At 34.1% G+C, this 18,074-nt stretch overlaps 1 protein-coding gene across 1 annotated transcript in view; it reads right to left on the bottom strand.

Moving 5' to 3' along the window:
• COL24A1 (collagen type XXIV alpha 1 chain) overlaps positions 1-18,074 on the bottom strand; it is a 342,153-nt gene that overhangs the window by 207,010 nt on the left and 117,069 nt on the right. Inside the window, exon 20 of the mRNA XM_045835493.1 lies at positions 14,389-14,442. Coding sequence (XP_045691449.1) covers positions 14,389-14,442 — 54 coding nt within the window. The remainder of the gene's footprint in view (positions 1-14,388; positions 14,443-18,074) is intronic.

Genomic DNA, 18,074 nt, shown 5'->3' with positions numbered 1-18,074 from the left:
TATATCCCTTGTCTTCCCAGCTAGATTATACATTTTCCCAAGTTATGCATAATCTATTTTGTATCTATCCTACAGTTTTTACTGGGTGCAGTTTTACATACAATAGGAAATTTTTATTGACTGCTTTAATCATGTGTTTTCTTTCAGAACTACTTTTTGAGTAACAACTAAAAATACAAAATTACTCAACCAAACCCAAGTGATAAAAGATAACAAAAAAGTAATAGTTTTAAGTGAATGGAATCCAATGGCACTAAGATCTACTCAACTCATGCAGTTGGCCACAGGCAGGCTTATTCTAAGTCAATGAGGTGCTAAAATGGGCATTTAGAAGCATGCCTTTGCTTGATGTGAGAAGACTCCCCAAGTGAACTTTGGTCTTTGTCTCTAAGGAAGACCACCCTGTTGGAAAAAGAGGACCCACTACTTGGATACAACTGGTATTTGTGTGATTATTGATTTCAGCTCATTTTTGTAGTAAACTGGCTCATTTACAAAGAATATCATCCAAAATTCAACTATTTGGCAATCTCTGTAGCAAAGTAGCAAAGGGAGATTAAAAGCTGAATCAACAAACATTTTAACTATCCTGCAACTACATTTGAAGATGGTTTGCGGCCAGCATTGGGAGAAAACATGGGTTAGTGCTCAAAACTATTACGCTTAAAAAAATAGAAAAGATTCCTGTATGGCATTTGCCATGTGTCCTTATTAAGAAAGAACCAATGAGATATCACCTCACACCTGTCAAAATTCCTATCATTAATAAATCAACAAACAACTGTTGGAAAAGATATGGAGAAAAGGAAACTCTTGTGTATGGTTGGTGGGAATGCAGATTGGTACAGCCAGTGTGGAAATCAGTATGAAGTTAATTCAAAAAATTAAAAATGGTACTGTCTTATGATCCAGTGATTCCACTTCTGGAATACATCCAAAGAAGCTTGAAACACTAATTCAAAAGAATATAAGCACCCTATGTTCATTGTAGCATTATTTACAACAGCCAAGAGCTAGAAACAGCCTAAATGTCCATCAGTAGATGAGTGGGTAAAAACGCTCTGGGACATTTACATAATGGAATACTATTCAGCTGTATTTCCTTCAAAAGAAGGAAATCTTACCTTTTGCAACAGTACAGATGGATCTGGAGACTATTATGCTAAGTGAGATAAGCCAGTCAAAGAAAGACAAGCACCTTATGATTTCCCTTATATGTGGAATCTAATGAACAAAGTAAACTAATTAACAAAGTGGAGGCAGGCTCAAGGATACAGAGAATACACTGACAGCTGTCAGCAGGGAGAGGGTTGGTGGCTGGAGGGAAGGGTGAAGGGATTAAGCAAAGAAAAAAAAGGCTCATGGACACAGACAACAGTATGGTGATTGCCAGAGGAAAGGGGCATGAGGGGAGGTAAGAGAAGGTGAAGGGGGGATAAATGGTGATGGAAGGGGAGCCGACTTGGGGTAGTAAATACATAATACAATATACAGATGATGTACTGTAGAATGGTACACCTGAAACCTATACAATTTTATTAACCACCGTGACCTCAATAAATTCAATAAAAGAAAAGAAAGAACCAGTATGAAAAATTTTTAATCTTATGTTTTAAAGCACTTGATTTTTTATATTGGGACACATCTAATGTTTTAATTCTGTGAAGAGTTAAATGCAGAGATATATTTATTTCTGTGTTATAGAAATTTCATAATTTGCTTAGAATAAGTAAAACATTAAGAAGAAAAAACTTTCACATGGTTTGAAGTGACATTTGTTCAGATGATCTTTAATGATAAACAGTTTTCTTTGATGCCAATGACAATGTAGCACTGGCAGCAAAGACGTGAATGCTTTGTTTTCACCAACTTTTTATTAATATCTAAGGTTTTCAAACTAAATTATTCATTCCATACTAGTGGTCATCTACACTACCTACAAGACAGGACAAAACGGGCAGAACAAAACTGGCCCATCTTGTTGGTAGTGTTGATGACCACTTGTATGATATGATTAGTTTAAGAAGTATCAAAGTTTATTATCAACCACACATTTCCCCCTGTTCACTAAATAACAGCTAAAATTCCACAAGTTCAAGACTCGCTGCCTTAGTTCCAGTTTTGTGTTTAGTGTTGAAATGTAAACATCTTTGAAAGGGGATTAACTTACAGTTAATTTTTAACCATTTAATGCTTGGATTGAAATACATTTATCAGGTCTTTCTCTAAAAACAGGCTTTGATGTGAAGGGTAAAGTATGGAAAGAAAAAGAGATATGTGTTATTTGAAATAAATAAGAACTCATGCCCCAGAGGGAAAGAACATAGAATGGAGAGACAAAGGAAAAGAATTTCTTTGGCTATTTTATAATTTTCTCTGATGACTACACTGATTCTAGACTTTTAAAAGTGACCTTATTTTTAAAATATTTTACTTTATCAAACCAAATTAACCTTGATATTCATGGAAAAGACAGATGGAGAAGGCTTTGACATAGCTGGAGTTGGATGTTGGTTATATTGAACATAAGCTCCTTGAAGTCAGTAACTAACCTAAATAACCTCAGCATTTTTTAGTGATTAACATTTAATAGGCATCTCAAAAATTTTGTAATAAATAAATAATTAGAACTGGATTGTCAAATGAGGAGCCTAAAAGACAGGGATACTCCTATAGTTAGGTTCCAAAAATCAGCCAATCATTCACATTTACATGACTGCCAATTATATTGTGTGTCAGAGATTAGTGCCACCATTAAAGATCTAAACTATGTACAGGTGGTAGTCTCTTGTAAGAGCATTGATTTATTTACCAGACTGCCCCCCACAGATATCAGCTGGATTTTGAAGAATTACCGTAGACTACCACAACCCCAACTGCGTCAAATGCAGCATTACTATTAAAGCAGATTATGAAGCCCTCCAATACTTGGCATGTAGTCAGTGATTTGGCAAATGAACTCTTCTTCTTTATAATTAAAAAAGATAATAAAAAACAGTTGGCATTCGTGTGGGCCTCTTCCAATCAGGAAGTATCAGCAGTTCATCTTCCTAAAGCTAGCATTTTAGTTAAGAGCTTGTGTTTCTCCTTTCTTTAGAGCCTGGACTATTCTGAATTGGATATGCTGTTACCTGAAAGGTCTCTCTCTCTCTCAAGCTATCATTAAACTAAAACTTATAACTATCACCAAAGCATTTTGAACTTTTTAAGCAAGGTATGAACAAACAAAAGGAAGAATTACTGGCATGGTTAACTGACACTGAAAAGCAAAAGGAGGGCAAGACTGCTTTACACAAAAAGGGCAGGCAGGGTTACACCTGGAACTCAGGTCATACATTGGTTGTCTTGTGGAACTCCTATCAAAAGTTCATGTTTTTCGATAACAAAGGTTTAGGTTAAACCACCTGATAAGCCACCCAAACCTTCTGAGGTGATAGCTGAGGATGAGGGGAATTTGAAATGAACTGTGAAGGGGAGAGAAATGAATACCTGTAGTGGCCCCCAGAGCAATTGGATGAACAGAGGCCATAGTCCATCCCATTAATACAGACAGGGCAATTAGACCAAAAAAATAAGTGAATATATAGCAAAACCTAAAGAATACAGTCAATAAGAAAGAGAAAAACCATTATATATTAAACTTTATATCTGGTAATGAAAAAATACCTTCCCATCAAGTGCGTATAAAACATTCACAGAAAGTGATCATACTTTATGTCACAAAGAAAAGACTGGTGAGTTCCAAAAACAACAACAGTCTTAGAAAACAGTGCAATAAAATCAGGGATTATTAACAAAGTCAAAACCAACAGGTTCTCCCAGTTGGAAATATTAAGATTCCTTTTTAAGTAATTCTTTGGTGAAAAGGGAAATAAAAACAAATTACAAAACATCTTTAAAGTATTGCAATAAAAATACTCCATTCCAGAATCAATGAAATGCATTTTTAAAAAGTGACCAGAAAGAAAATCATAGCACTTAATTTCAGGAATAAAAATAAAATAATTAAAATAAATTAAATTCTCAACTCTAAAGAAAAAGAACAACATAAACCAAAAGAAACTGAAGGAAAAAATAAAGATAAAAGAAGGCACTATAAAAAAAAATAAAAGTTTTAGATTTTTTTTTAGAAAAATAGCAAACTAGACATACTGAATCAAGCCTAATTAAGGAAAAAAGAAAAAACACAGATATTTAAATTTTTTAAATTATAAAATGATGCATGGGAAATAATCAATAAAATTTTAAAAATCATAAGGCAATATTTTGTGGTTTATGAGTATATGAAAGTAAATTTGACAACCTAGATAAAAGAGATCATTTACTAGGGAAATAACCATTTAACAAAGCTAACCCCATTAGAGATAGAGAGCTTAAAAAGGCTAATTTCCACAGATCCACAGAAGCAATAAAGTTATCAGGTTACCATACATTATGTCACAAAGAAAAGACCCCATAAAAAAGCATCAATTTCAGATGGTTTCACAGGGGAATTCCACCAAAGCTTCACCAATAAGACAGTCCCAATGTTTCATAAATTCTGCTGCATCACTAAAAATGAAGACTTTCTAATTATTTTGATGAAATAAATATAATATTGACACCTAAACTTGTTAAAGAAGTACAAAAAAGAAAACTATACACCAATCATCACTTATAAATATGGATGTAGAATATTAGTAGAATTTGCATTAGATTAGGAAAATAATAGGCCATGATCAAGTAAAATTTTTCAAGAATCCAAGAGAAAATAGTCATTATACAGAAATAGTTAATATACAGAAATTATATGGATAGTCATTATATAAAATAGTTATAGAAAATCCTTTATTATAATGTTCCATATAAATATATCTAGAAAAAAAGTATAATTATCTCCTTAGATGTTGAAAATATGACAAATACTTGTCAAAATATATATATTTGACAAACTATAACAACTACTCTTGCTTCAAACACATCGAGATAGAAATTGATGAATATTTACATGATAAAATATATGCATATTTTAATTTTAATGCCAGCATTTACTTCATGAGGAATCATAGTATTTCCATTAAGTTCAGGAACAAGGCAAGGATGCACACTACCTCCAATTCTTGGACATTGTACTAGAGGTATCACAATGCCATTAGACATGAGAATTAAATTAGAGGTATAAGAATGGAGAAGAACTAAAATGATCTATTTGAAAATTATATGAGAGTACATCTACAAAACTTCAGAAAATCAATGGTAAAACTAACTCAAAGGAAAGAAAACGTTAAGGTGGCAGGATGTAAAATTAATGTTCAGAAATCAATAATCTTCATATACATAGAGAAGCCTATTAGAGAATATAAGAGTAGAGAAAATCCCATTTACAATAGCAACAAAAAATTAAATTTGAACAAATCTAATAAAAATATACAAGGAAAACTTGAAAACATTTCTGAAAAACACACAGAAAAACTTAAATGAAAGACATACATTTTTCTTACAGAGGATGATTCTATATCATAAAAATGTCACTGCTACCTAAATCAATTTATGAATATAAGTCAAACCCAATAAATATAACAATATTTTTTACTGAGGTTAAATAGATTGATGGTACAGTTTATATGGAAAAACAAGAATGCAAGTATAGCAAGAAAAACAGTGAAAAAGAAAAGCTAAGATGATTTATAACAAACAAAGCCCCACATAAGTAGAAGGAAGGATATACTAAAGATCAGAGCAGAAATAAATGTAAAAAATATATAAAAGATCAATGAATCCAAGAGCTGGTTCTTTGAAAAGATAAACAAGATTGACAAACCTTTAACCAGACTTATCAAAAAAAAAATAAAAGAGAGAACCCAAATAAATAAAATCACAAATGAAAGAGGAAAGTAATAACTAAAACCAAAGAAATACAAATGATTGCAAGAAAATATTATGATTAACTATATGCCAACAAACTGGACAACCTGGATAAAATGGATAAATTCCTAGAAATATGCAATCTCCCAAAACTAAATCAGGAAGAATCAAAGAATCTGAATAAGCATGTTATACCTAATGAAATTCAATCAGAAATAAAAAAAAAGCTCCCAACAAACGAAAGCCCTAGACTGAATGGCTTCACAAGGGAATTTTACCAAACATTCTGAGAAAAACTAACACCTCTCCTTCTCAAACCATTCCAGAAAATTAAAGAGGAGGGAAGTCTCTCAAGTCCCAGCATTATATAATCTCACCTATTGTGGAACCTAATCAACAAAACGAACAAGTGAGCAAAACAGAATGAGGGACATGGAAATAAAAAAACAAACTGACAATGACCAAGTGGGCAGGAAAGAGGGGGTGAAAGGGGAAAAGATGGGAAGGGGTCAAGTCAAGGAACATGTATACAGGACCCATGGACAGAGACAATGGTGGGGAGGATTGAATGTGGAAGGTGGGGGTGGTTAAGGTAGGGAAGAGTAATGGGGGAAAATGGGAACAACTTTAAATGAAAACAATTTAAAAATTTAAACAAAAGGCACTACAAAGGAAGACAATTATAGGCCAATAACCATGATCAACCTAGATGCTAAAATCCTCAACTTAATATCAGCACACTGAGTACTACAATGCATCAAAAAGATCACACAGTAAGATCAAATGGGATTTATTCCCAGGATGCAAGGTTGGTACATTATTCTCAAATCAATAAATGTGATACACCAAATAAACAAAATGAAGGGCAAAAATCATATGATCATATCAATAGATGCAGAAAAAACATTTGATAAAATCCAGCACCCATTTATGATAAAAACTCTCAGCAACGTGGGAATCAAGGGAGCATGCCCACATACCTAAAAGTAATAAAGATCATATATGGCCAAGGCACTGCCAGCACCATATTCAATGAGCAAAAATTACAAGCATTCCACTCAAGATCAGGAACAAATCAGGGATACTTGCTTTCAACTCTTATTCAGCACAGTACTGGAAGTTCGAGCCACAGCAATCACACAAGAAAAAGAAATAAAAGGCAACCAAATTGGAAACAAAGAGGTAAAACTATCATTATTTACAGAAGACATGATACTGTACATAGAGAACCCTAAAGATTCCACGAAATAACTACAACTGATAAATGAATTCAGTACAGTAGCAGGATACAAAATTAATGACCAGAAATCAACTGCATTTTTATATGGCAATAATGAACTATCGGAAAGGGAAATTAAGAAAACAATCCCTTTCACAATTGCTTCAAAAAGAATAAAATACCTAGGAATAAGTTTAACCAAGAATTTAAAAGACTTGTTTTTGGAAAATTATAAAACACTAAAGAAAGAAATTGAAGAAGATATAAATAAGTGGAAATATATACCATGTTCATGTAGAGGAAGAATTAACATCATTACAATATCCATACTACCCAAAGTAATCTACAGATTTAACACAATTCCTATCAAGATACCAATGATGTATTTCACAGAACTAGAACAAATATTTCAAAAATTTATATAAAACCACAAAAGACCTGTCAAGAACAGTGATCTTGAGAAAGAACAATAAATTTGGAAGAATCATGCTACCTAATATCAAACTATACTATAAGGTCATACTAATCAATATGGCACAGTAGTGGCATAAAAACAGACACAAAGATCAATAGAATAGAACAGAAAGTCCAGAAATAAACTCATGCCTTTATAGTCAATTAATATTTGACAGAGGAAGCAAGCACATACAATGGGCTAAAGATAGTTTACTCAATAAATGGCATTGGGAAAATTGGACAGAGTACATGCAGAAAAATGAAACTAGCTACCTTCTTACACCACACACAAGAATAAATTCAAAATGGATTAAAGACTTAATGTTAGCCCTGGCTGGCATAGCTCAGTGGACTGAGCACGGGCTGCGAACCAAAGCATCGCAGGTTCGATTCCCAGTCAGGGCACATGCCTGGGTTGCAGGCCATGGCCCCCAGCAACCACACATTGATGTCTCTCTCTCTCTCTCTTTCTCCCTCCCTTTCCTCTCTAAAAATAAATAAAAAAAATATTTTTTAAAATCTTTAAAAAAAAGACTTAATGTTAGACTCAAAACCATAAAAATCCTAGAAGGAAACGTAGGCAGTAAAATCTGAAAGATTGTTCTTAGCAATATTTTTTCTGATATGTCTCCTCAGGCAAGAGAAACAATGGAAAAATAAACAAATGAGACAATATAAAACTAAAATGCTTTTGTACAGCAAAGGAAACCATCAACAAAATAAAAAGACAACTCACTGAATGAGAGAACATATTCATTGATATACCTGATAAGAAGTTAATATCTAAGATTTACAAAGAAATGATAAAACTCAATACCAAAAAAACCAAACAATCCAATTAAAAAATGGGCAAAGGACATGAATAGACATTTATCCAAAGAGGACATACAGATGGCCAATAGACATATGAAAAGGTGCTCAACATCACTAATCATCATAGAAATGCAAATTAAAACCACAACGAGATATCATCTCACACCTGAAAGAATGGCTATCATCAATGAGTCAACAAACAACAAGTACTGGCAGGCATGTGGAGAAAGGGAAACCCTTTTGTACTGTTGGTGGGAACGCAGACCGCAGCAGCCACTGTGGAAAGTAGTGTGGAGTTACTCAAAAAATGAGAAATGGATCTGCCTTTTGACCCAGCAATCCCACTTCTGGGAATATAGCGAAAGGAACCCAAAACACTAATTTGAAGGAACATAAGCACCCCTAAGTTCATTGCAGTGTTATTTACAATCACCAAGATAAGGAAGCAGCCCAAGTGTCCATCAGTAAATGAGTGGATAAAGCAACCATGATACATTTACACAATGGAATACTACTCAGCTATAAAAATGAGGAAAGTTTTACCCTCTCTGACAGCATGGATGGACCTGGAGAACATTATGCCAAGGGAAATAAGCCAGTCAGAGAAAGACAAATGCCATATGCTTTCACTCATATGTGGAATCTAGTGAAAACATACAATAAAATACAAGGGTTTTATGGTACCAAAGTACCCCCAAAATGAAGTTTTAAAGTATAGAAACTTTGTTTTGATTATTATAGCTTTACAATATAGCTTGTTATCAGAAATTGTGACACCTCCAACTTTGTTCTTCTTTCTCAGGATTGCTTTGGCTATGGATCAGAGGGACAGAACAGAGAGCCCAGACATACACTCATGCACATATAGTCAACTAATTTTTGACAAGGGCACCAGGAACACACAATGGGGAAGGAAGAATCTCTTCAATAAACAGGATTCAAAAAATTGAATGTACACATGCCAAAGAATGATACTGGACCACTATCTTACACCACTCACAAAAATTAACTCCAAATGGATCAAACACTTAAATATCAGACCTGAAACTGTAAAACTCCTAGAAGAAACAGGCAGAAACACTGAGACACTGGTCTTGGCAGTGATTTCCTAGATAAGACATGGGCAACAAAAAGCTAAAATAAAAAAGTGGGACTCCATCAAACTAAAGAGTTTCTGTATAACAAAGGACACAATCAATGAATTGAAAGGGGAACATGCAGTATGGAAGAAAATATTTGTAAACCATATATTTGAGAAGGGGTTAATATCCAAAATAAAGAACTCATAAAACTCAACAGCAACAAATCTAACCTGATTGAAAAATAGGCAGAAGATCTGAATAGATATATTTCCATAGAAGATACACAGATGACCAACAAGTACAGGAAAAAGTTCTCAATATCATCAATTATGGGGTAAATGTAAATCAAAACCAAAATGAGATAGCACCTCATACCTGTTACAATGGCTGGGAATACTTGTACACTGTTGGTAGTAATGTGAATTACCATCAAAAAATTAAAAATAGAACTACCATTTGATCTAGCAATTCCACTTCTCTGAACTTACCTGAATACAACAAAAATATTAACTCAAGAAGATATATGCACCCCAGGTTTACAGCAGTATTACTCACAAAGGTTGAGATATAGAAATAACCTAAATGCCCCTCAACAGAAAAGAATGCAGCATATATACAGTGGAATATTATTCAGCCATAAAAAAGAATGAAAATTTATCATTGTATCAACATGCATGAACCTGGAAGGTATACTAAGTGAAATAAACCAGATAGAGAAAGACAAATACTGTATGTTATCAAATACATAAAATCTAAAAAACTTTTTAAAAAGCTGATTTCATACAGAAGGAGAACAGAATGGTGGTTGGCAGGGGCTGGGAGGGAGGGAGAAAGGGGTGCTGTGAGTCAAAGGGTACAAATGTTCAGTTGTGAGAAGAATTGGTTCTGAGGATAATAATGTACAGAGTGGTGACTACAGGTAAAAATATGATACTACATACTTAAAAGTCACTGAGAATAAGCCCTGGCTGGTGTAGCTCAGCGGATTGAGTGCGGGCTGCGAACCAAAGTGTCGCAGGTTCGATTCCCAGTCATGGTACATGCCTGGGTTGCAGGCCATGGTCCCCAGCAACCACACATTGATGTCTCTCTCTCTCTCTCTTTCTCCCTCCCTTCCCTCTCTCAAAATAAATAAATAAAAATTTTTTAAAAAGTCACTGAGAATAGATCTTAAGCATTCTCACCACAAAAAAAAAGTTAAGTATGTGCTATGTTGGGTGTGTTAATTATGTTCTTTGTGGTAATCATCCTACAATGTGTGTGAATGTATGTGTATATATATAATAATGATATTATAAATATATACAATTATATGTGTCAATATTTTCAGTTATCCCTCAATAAAGTTTAAAAATACCATAAATTCAATTGTTAAAGCAATGTGATACTTGCACAGGAACAGGCAACCATTCAAATGAAAAAGAAAACAAAGTCCAGATACAGACCCAAGAAGCACGGAAATTTAGAAAATGATAGAGGTAGCACTTTAAAATCACTGAAGCAAAGACAAATTGCTTGACAAGTGTTTCTGGGACAACTGATAAGTCATTTACAGAAAGATAAAATTAAATATGTGACTACAATACAACATTCACAATGAAGAAACTCCAAGTAATCTGCTCAAGACACTGAGGCTAATTCCTCAAGTCTCATTTATAAGATATTAATCCCAAATTTACAGATGTTAACTGAAACATTTTATCATCCAATAACTAACAAAAGTTATCACAAAAGTGTATACTCAGGTGTCATCATTTTGGCCTTTATTATAATTACTTTTACTAAATTGTACTTTGGCATTATGATATCAGGCTACACTTACAGATGGAAATTATACAATACCATGAATTGCTGCCCTTGTTTTGAACAATTAATACATTTTTATCCAAGGGAGAAGGGAATTGTATCCTTGATCACATTTCATTGTTTTTGCCAGCAGAAAGTTCAGGCTCAATTTTGCAATCCAATCCCAATAAAATTTACAGGAATTTGTAGCTATATTTTGGGAAATTGGCTTTTTAATCTCAGCTGAGTTCTTAACACACTTATATTTATAATAGTAATTATGGTATTAGTTCCCAGCCATCCCTCTGCTTACTCTCCACAGAACTCAAGCACGCTCCCTCTGCACCCACACATTCCTCTTACTTTGGGATTTAGTGGCCTACTTACAGAGAAAACACAGTTGACCTTGCAATTTCTTTATCCTTTTGAAACAAACCGCTACATGTGTGCTACATATAACTTCTTTATTCTTCATTTTCCCGGCTTTGTGGAAAAGTCTGTGAATTCTGCTGTGGACATTGCTTTAGGTGCAACAGTCAAGTTTTTATAGTGACTTGTTCTCATTCAGTTCCAAATATTTTGTAATTCCCATTGTGACTTTTTCTTCTTTGTATAAGGTACCAAGGTTTATTCTAATGTTCCTATATTGTCCATTTAAAACTTAAATTGCACTGGAGGCAGAGACTATAGCCTTCTGAGGGTAAGTATCCAAGCCTAGTATTTTCAAACCTTTTTCCATCAACTCTCTCTAAATGATTTCTCTTCTTACAACTGCCTCATCTAATTGCCCTATGTGGATGACTGTATAAATGTGTATCTCAAGTTCATTCTTCTCTTCTGAGTTTTAGGCCTCCAGTTTTCCATGCTCTTAGGAGTCTAATTTCCTGTATGTCCTATAAGCTCTAACAAATTCAAAGCCAAAGCATTATCTACATCCATCTGAGTATCATTATCCTCCTTTTTAAAACTGTTTTTAGAAAGGTAATCCACATTCTACCCAACCGTTCAAGCAAGAAATATTAAAATTGTCTTTTTATTCCTCCCTTACACAAATTGAATAAACTGAACTGATGGTTGAAGTGTTGTGAATTATATTCCCTAATTATTTCTTGAAACAAACATTCTTTTTATAGCCATAGGCCCCTATCATTAATGCTCCAGCTTTGTGGTGTCGTCTTAAATAGACTGTAGTCTTGTGACCTCTCCCTCTCTCCTCTTTTACCTTTGCTCCTATTACAAGTATGTCAAAAACACAAATCTGCTCATTTCATTCCCTTGCTTTAAAATCATTGATCATGGCCTACAGGATAAAGTCTACTTTCAGCACAACCGTGGGTAGGACGGGGGAGGGGAATGGGGACAACCGCAATTGAACAATTAAAAAAAAAGACCTTTTATCTGAGAAAATTCCTGGACAATATTCCTGCAGAAACTTTCCTGGCTTCCTATAATGTTAAATATACTATTTTAAATTCTTGGACCTGCAATTCTCTTAAACATCTAATGTTGAGAAAGACATGGATAAAAGTGTTGCCTAGTATGTGACCGCCCACATAGTGTATTCTTATGATCAAGAAGTTACAATCTTTGGACTGGGCCCTATTTCCCAAAACAACCTTGCATCAGCTTCTGAGAGGGTACAGATTATGTCTTTAGCCCTTTGAAAAAATTTAATACAGGTGAGGAGGACGCATGGGCACGGACAGGGTTCAGGACCTTGTACTAGAAGCGCAGAAAGCAAAGACAATGTGACAATGCCTGAATAGTGACTGCAAGTCATAAAGTTTCAAAGGCAACAGAGAAAAAAATGGGAAGACTGAGTATTTAGTAAAAACATGGCCCATGAATGCTTTAACTTGACTTCATAACAAAGGAGAAGAGGATCCAAAACCACTGATAGTAAGAAGGTGACACGGTCTTCCCTAGTACACATATCATTCATAACTGAAGTTACAACAAAACAATCCCTGTTCAGAATCATGACCTTTAAAGATAATGAAAGATCAATTAGTTCTGTGTTCTCCATATGAAAAAACAGGTGAACACCATTCAGTCCAGGAAGATTTCCATAAGAAATGATTAAAAGAATATAGGCTCGTAAAAGAGATGAACTTATAATAATCTGTTAATTACTGTTTTAATCATCTGTTAATAATTATTTTAATTACAGGAAATTATTTTGCATAATTTCCTTCTTCCCAGAATGATGACATCTATATATATTGCTGTGTTTTACCTCCTATTATCTTCCTATTTTTTCTTTTTTTAAGTATGTACACAAGATAGTTTTTTGGATTTCTGAACTATCAATATCCAATATGTTTTAAATTTGACAATAGATAAGAACAGACATTTGTTAAAGAAGCCAGCCAATCCTGAAAGACAGCTGTGGAGTAAGAAGTTGATCTGATGGTTTATGAAGAGAGAGAGAATGCATCAGGACAGAGCTGTTCCCAGAAACTCTGCCTACTTCTCTGACACTTTGGGGACTCCGCTGCTTGAGTTATGTATTCTGAAGCCAAAACTGATTTTCTCACCTTTACTGCTGCATCCATGACTCTGAATTAGATGTATATGTATACATATGTATATATTTTGACTTATATTTCTGAACTAGAGTGAGCATCAGAAGCTTGAGTCTCTTGTGGTATATCTTTGACTCATTAAATGATTTTTTAAAAACTCAAATGTTTCATTTCAAAAGCTTATGTTGTAGGTAGACTTGCAAGGGGAAAAGCCACTGTACATCAAGTATTAAGCCATAGCCAAAATTTCAAAGAATATACAAGCAAATCTGATATATGTACTACAGACTTAATTGCACTTTTTCTAGGATATGATATCCAAATGATACACATTTGAAACATTGTGCATTAAAAATTCAGTGGAGTTTATGTCCTGAAATATGATTCCAAGCCCCAAGAATAAGTTATGAATAGTTGTATAGCATAAATAAATCAGTTGCAATAGAATCAGGACTATCATGTGGCTAATACCTTTTCTATTTCCTTGGGAATTCTGTTGAATATCTCCTGACATAACAGAACAAATTTAATACAAACTATTCACAATAATATAAACTTTAAAGAGAATCTTTCTTAAACCTACTATGTAAAACATGTTTTACCAATCAAATTTAATTTCTATAATTTTTCTTTCAAATTTATCATCTTCCCACCCATATTTTACCTCTGGTCCTGGAAGGCCAGATGGTCCTTGGGGTCCTGGGTCACCTGGTTGACCCTAAAATAGGGTATGGAGGAAATAAAAATATAAACATTGATTGAATGAGTACAGTTTAAAGGGAAAAGATACATGGTAAGCAGGCAGCACTCAATATATAATGCCATGCAAAGTTGTAGCGACATTTCAGCAAACAACACTCAGTATATTGTCAAACAAAACTGTAATGACTATTCAGAAAGACTTAATTTGTAACCATGAGTGTGGAAAACTTATTTAAGTAAAACATGGATGGATGTAATGTATATTTATTCTTTAGTGTTAGATATACAAACAATTTAATGAGTTAAATGCTCAAGTCAAGAAAAAAAATTGTGCATGTGTGCACATTACCCACAGACAGTAAATTCTGACTTAACAATGTGGGGAGCCCTAGATGAAGAACTGCTTCATAAACCACCATAGTCCTAGGACTGTCTCTGAAAATTCCTCTCTCCTTTGCTACTGTAAGGAGGTGGGGCTGATTCAGTAATTAAGAACCTCCTGGATTTAAATGCTTGTTGCTTAATTTCTCTAAGTCTCAGTTTTCACATCCGTAAAATAGGAATAATAATATTAGTAACATTCTTACACAGTCAACTGTGAGGAGTAAATGAGATAACATATGTAAAGTGCTAAACACAGTGCCTGGCACATAGAAAGCACTCATTAAATGTTAATCAGTCTTATAAACATTAATCTTTCTCTTCACGGCCTCTCTCCTCTCTTGGATGATGCGCAGAATTCCTAGATTATTTTTATTCTTTAATTAAAATTTTGAGATTTTGGCTTCAATAGCTCTGAAGCCATTTTCTGACATTCAGAATAGCAATGTGAAATCAGGGCTGTAGAGGAAGGTCAGAAGAAAGAGAAGTGGGGATTAAGCCTGAAACTAGAGTGGGCTAGCAGCACTCTTGAGAGACAAAAGCATAGAGCCAGAAAGGCCAGTAGTCTGCTACCCTTGTCTTCACAAGAAAAACTACTGAATTCATTATGTCTGTCATATTACATTTCTGTGTGAGTTCCAAACTTGACTTAAATAGGCCCCAGAGTATATAAAACCCAATACAGAAGATGGGTTTATCCACTTTTCCAGAAGTAAAGTGCAACTTTGCATATGTACTAAATCCATTCTCACATAGTGCTAGAGTATACGGACATAAAACAGTACACAATGCAACTACTGCAATCAACATAGATAAACAAAATACAACATTATTCAAAAGTTCACTTAAGTTCTCCTAAATAAACAAATCACAATCAATCACCATCAGTATCTAGGAGTCTTGTTCTGGCAATGACAAGTACCTTTCTTAGAGATGGATATGGTGTTCTCACTGGGGCCCTCTAGTGGCCACATCTAGACAAGAAGCTAAATATATGAGCTTGGGGTGGGGGGGGAATGACACTACCCTAGGCTTTGGTTTTCAAAAAAGTTGATTGACAATCAGATATTTAAAAACATAAATAGTGGAATAACTTCATTTGTTCTTCAAAAGTTCATTTTCAAAAACTTCATCTGAAAGTTTCCTTATCAATACTCATTTGTAAAAACTGAGTTTTCAAGAAATTTTACAGAATTCAGTAATGATTAAGTTAACCTTTATAAATGGCAACAACTTCTAGTTAAAAAATAGAAAGGATATAATGTAATATAATATAATAAATATAATAGTTTCATCAGTTTCAAGAAAAGAATATTTCTTAACTTTATAATGGTAGTTTCCCCTAGTTTTTAAACACTTGCAGAGCAAAGGCTTCCCTACTCCAGAATGCAAAAACCTCCCAAAACAGGGCTTCTTTTATCTCAAAAATATTCTCGCATGTTACAGCTTAGATCAATTTGGAAACAATGAGAGTAACACCAAAATCTTAGATAACATAAAACCAAGGGCAGGATATATCAGATAAAAAATACATGCATATGATTTTGACATTCTTCCCACAATAGTGAACAAATGCTTTAGGGAAGCAACTGGTACAGTTTGTTTTTAACATGATAACTGATTGTGCGCAAGCAATTTTTCATTACACAAGTGTCTCTCTTTCCATAACTGGGGAAAGTTTCCAGGTCAAACCTCTACAATATCTTCTAGTAATAAGATATAAACAAGTGATAAATAAAGTGAGAGACCAAAGACAAGGTCATTTTATAAATATTAATTCATAAGTTTCTGTCCTATCTTCAGTCCTAAGTATATATTTTCAAAGATTTGATCAAACAAAAGATGGTCAACCATCACCTATGAAAGTAACCCCTGCCGACATTAACTTTTTACTAGAATAACACAGAAAGGCATGAAATAAGCAAGTAAAAGCCTTACTTATTCTCATTACCTCATGGTCCCTGTATCACTGCCCTGAAAAAACCACATCAAGAGTTTCTAGTGACTTACTCCAGAGGAAAAGTACTGAGGGTTTTAAGACACTGTGTTAAAGGTGAAATAGGCTCTCTGCCTTTTCTTTAGCTTAGACTAGAGAAATATTAATAAGCAGAAGGACTAAGATTGGAAAATATCAATCACAGCGAGGAAAGGAACCCTAACTATGAGGTAGTCTGACTCTCACAGTAGACATGAGAAACTGGATACCACAGTGGTTAAGTGCCCAAGGTCACAGAAGGTGACTATCAGGTCTGAGGTTAAAATCTAAATCTCTGTTTCTCAGAGCAGTGATTCCCCCCATCTTCATGAATGTTACTAATATAATCTTAATCAAAAACTAAGGTAGACATTAAAAAGCTTTCTTATATAAGCAAGATGTATGATTATAATTTTCTCAAGTACCTAATTGTAAAGCATAAGGGACTTATACTATTATCACTTATTACTTAGTATTGGCCTTAGAAAAATGTGTGGTACCATTTCCTTATATTATTATCAAAAGCTAGAAAACTCTCACATTATACAAAGTAAAGATGTAAAAAGTTAAAATTAGGGTCTTATTTTGCCAACCACTGCAAATATCAAAAATCCCTGTTAAACATTTGAGAAGTATCCTTGAAAAATAGAAGGGCTTTTTTGTTTTGTTTTGTTTTGCTTTGCTTTGTTTTGGTTTGTTTTTTAGCCTCATGACCTGTTCTCATGCCCCTTGTTTTATGCACTTTGGAGTTTCAAGATTCAACTCTAGGGCACAAGTCTGGGTACATGGCTGACTGGGTTTACTCTGAGTCCACAGCGATAAATTAGCAAAAGCAAAGCTTACCACCACCATTTCATTTGACAGCTGCCAAATATTGTTCTTGGAATTAAATAATACCTGAGTGGTGTTAAGTGAAATGCTGCCACTGTTAGAAGTCATAAAGAAGGAGGTACATAAAACTCTGTAATTTCCTGCTGCTTCCTTTGATGCAAAAGTAATCCCGTGATAGGAGTGTGGAGTTAGAAGGAACATGATTAATTGCTCGGGAAAACAATACTCTTTGAAGTATACATTTTAATGCTATATTAATAAATTATAACTTTATATCTATTTTTTCTATCTATAATAACATTTACCATCATAGAGTTGTAATCAATATTAAAATACTAAACCTTAAAGTGTTAAATCCTAAAACAGTATGTCAGCAACTAAGAGGGTGGGCTCTGACATATGTGATTAATTACATTTTTCCCAGGTGGCCACCAACTAACTGTGGGACCATGAACAAGTCA

Source organism: Phyllostomus hastatus, unplaced genomic scaffold (genome assembly GCF_019186645.2).
Source record: "Phyllostomus hastatus isolate PE091 unplaced genomic scaffold, TTU_PhHast_1.1 phas_contig_209, whole genome shotgun sequence".
Lineage (NCBI taxonomy): Eukaryota > Metazoa > Chordata > Mammalia > Chiroptera > Phyllostomidae > Phyllostomus > Phyllostomus hastatus.
The sequence above is the reverse complement of the archived record's forward strand: the minus strand, read 5'-3'. Positions and strand labels throughout refer to the sequence as shown.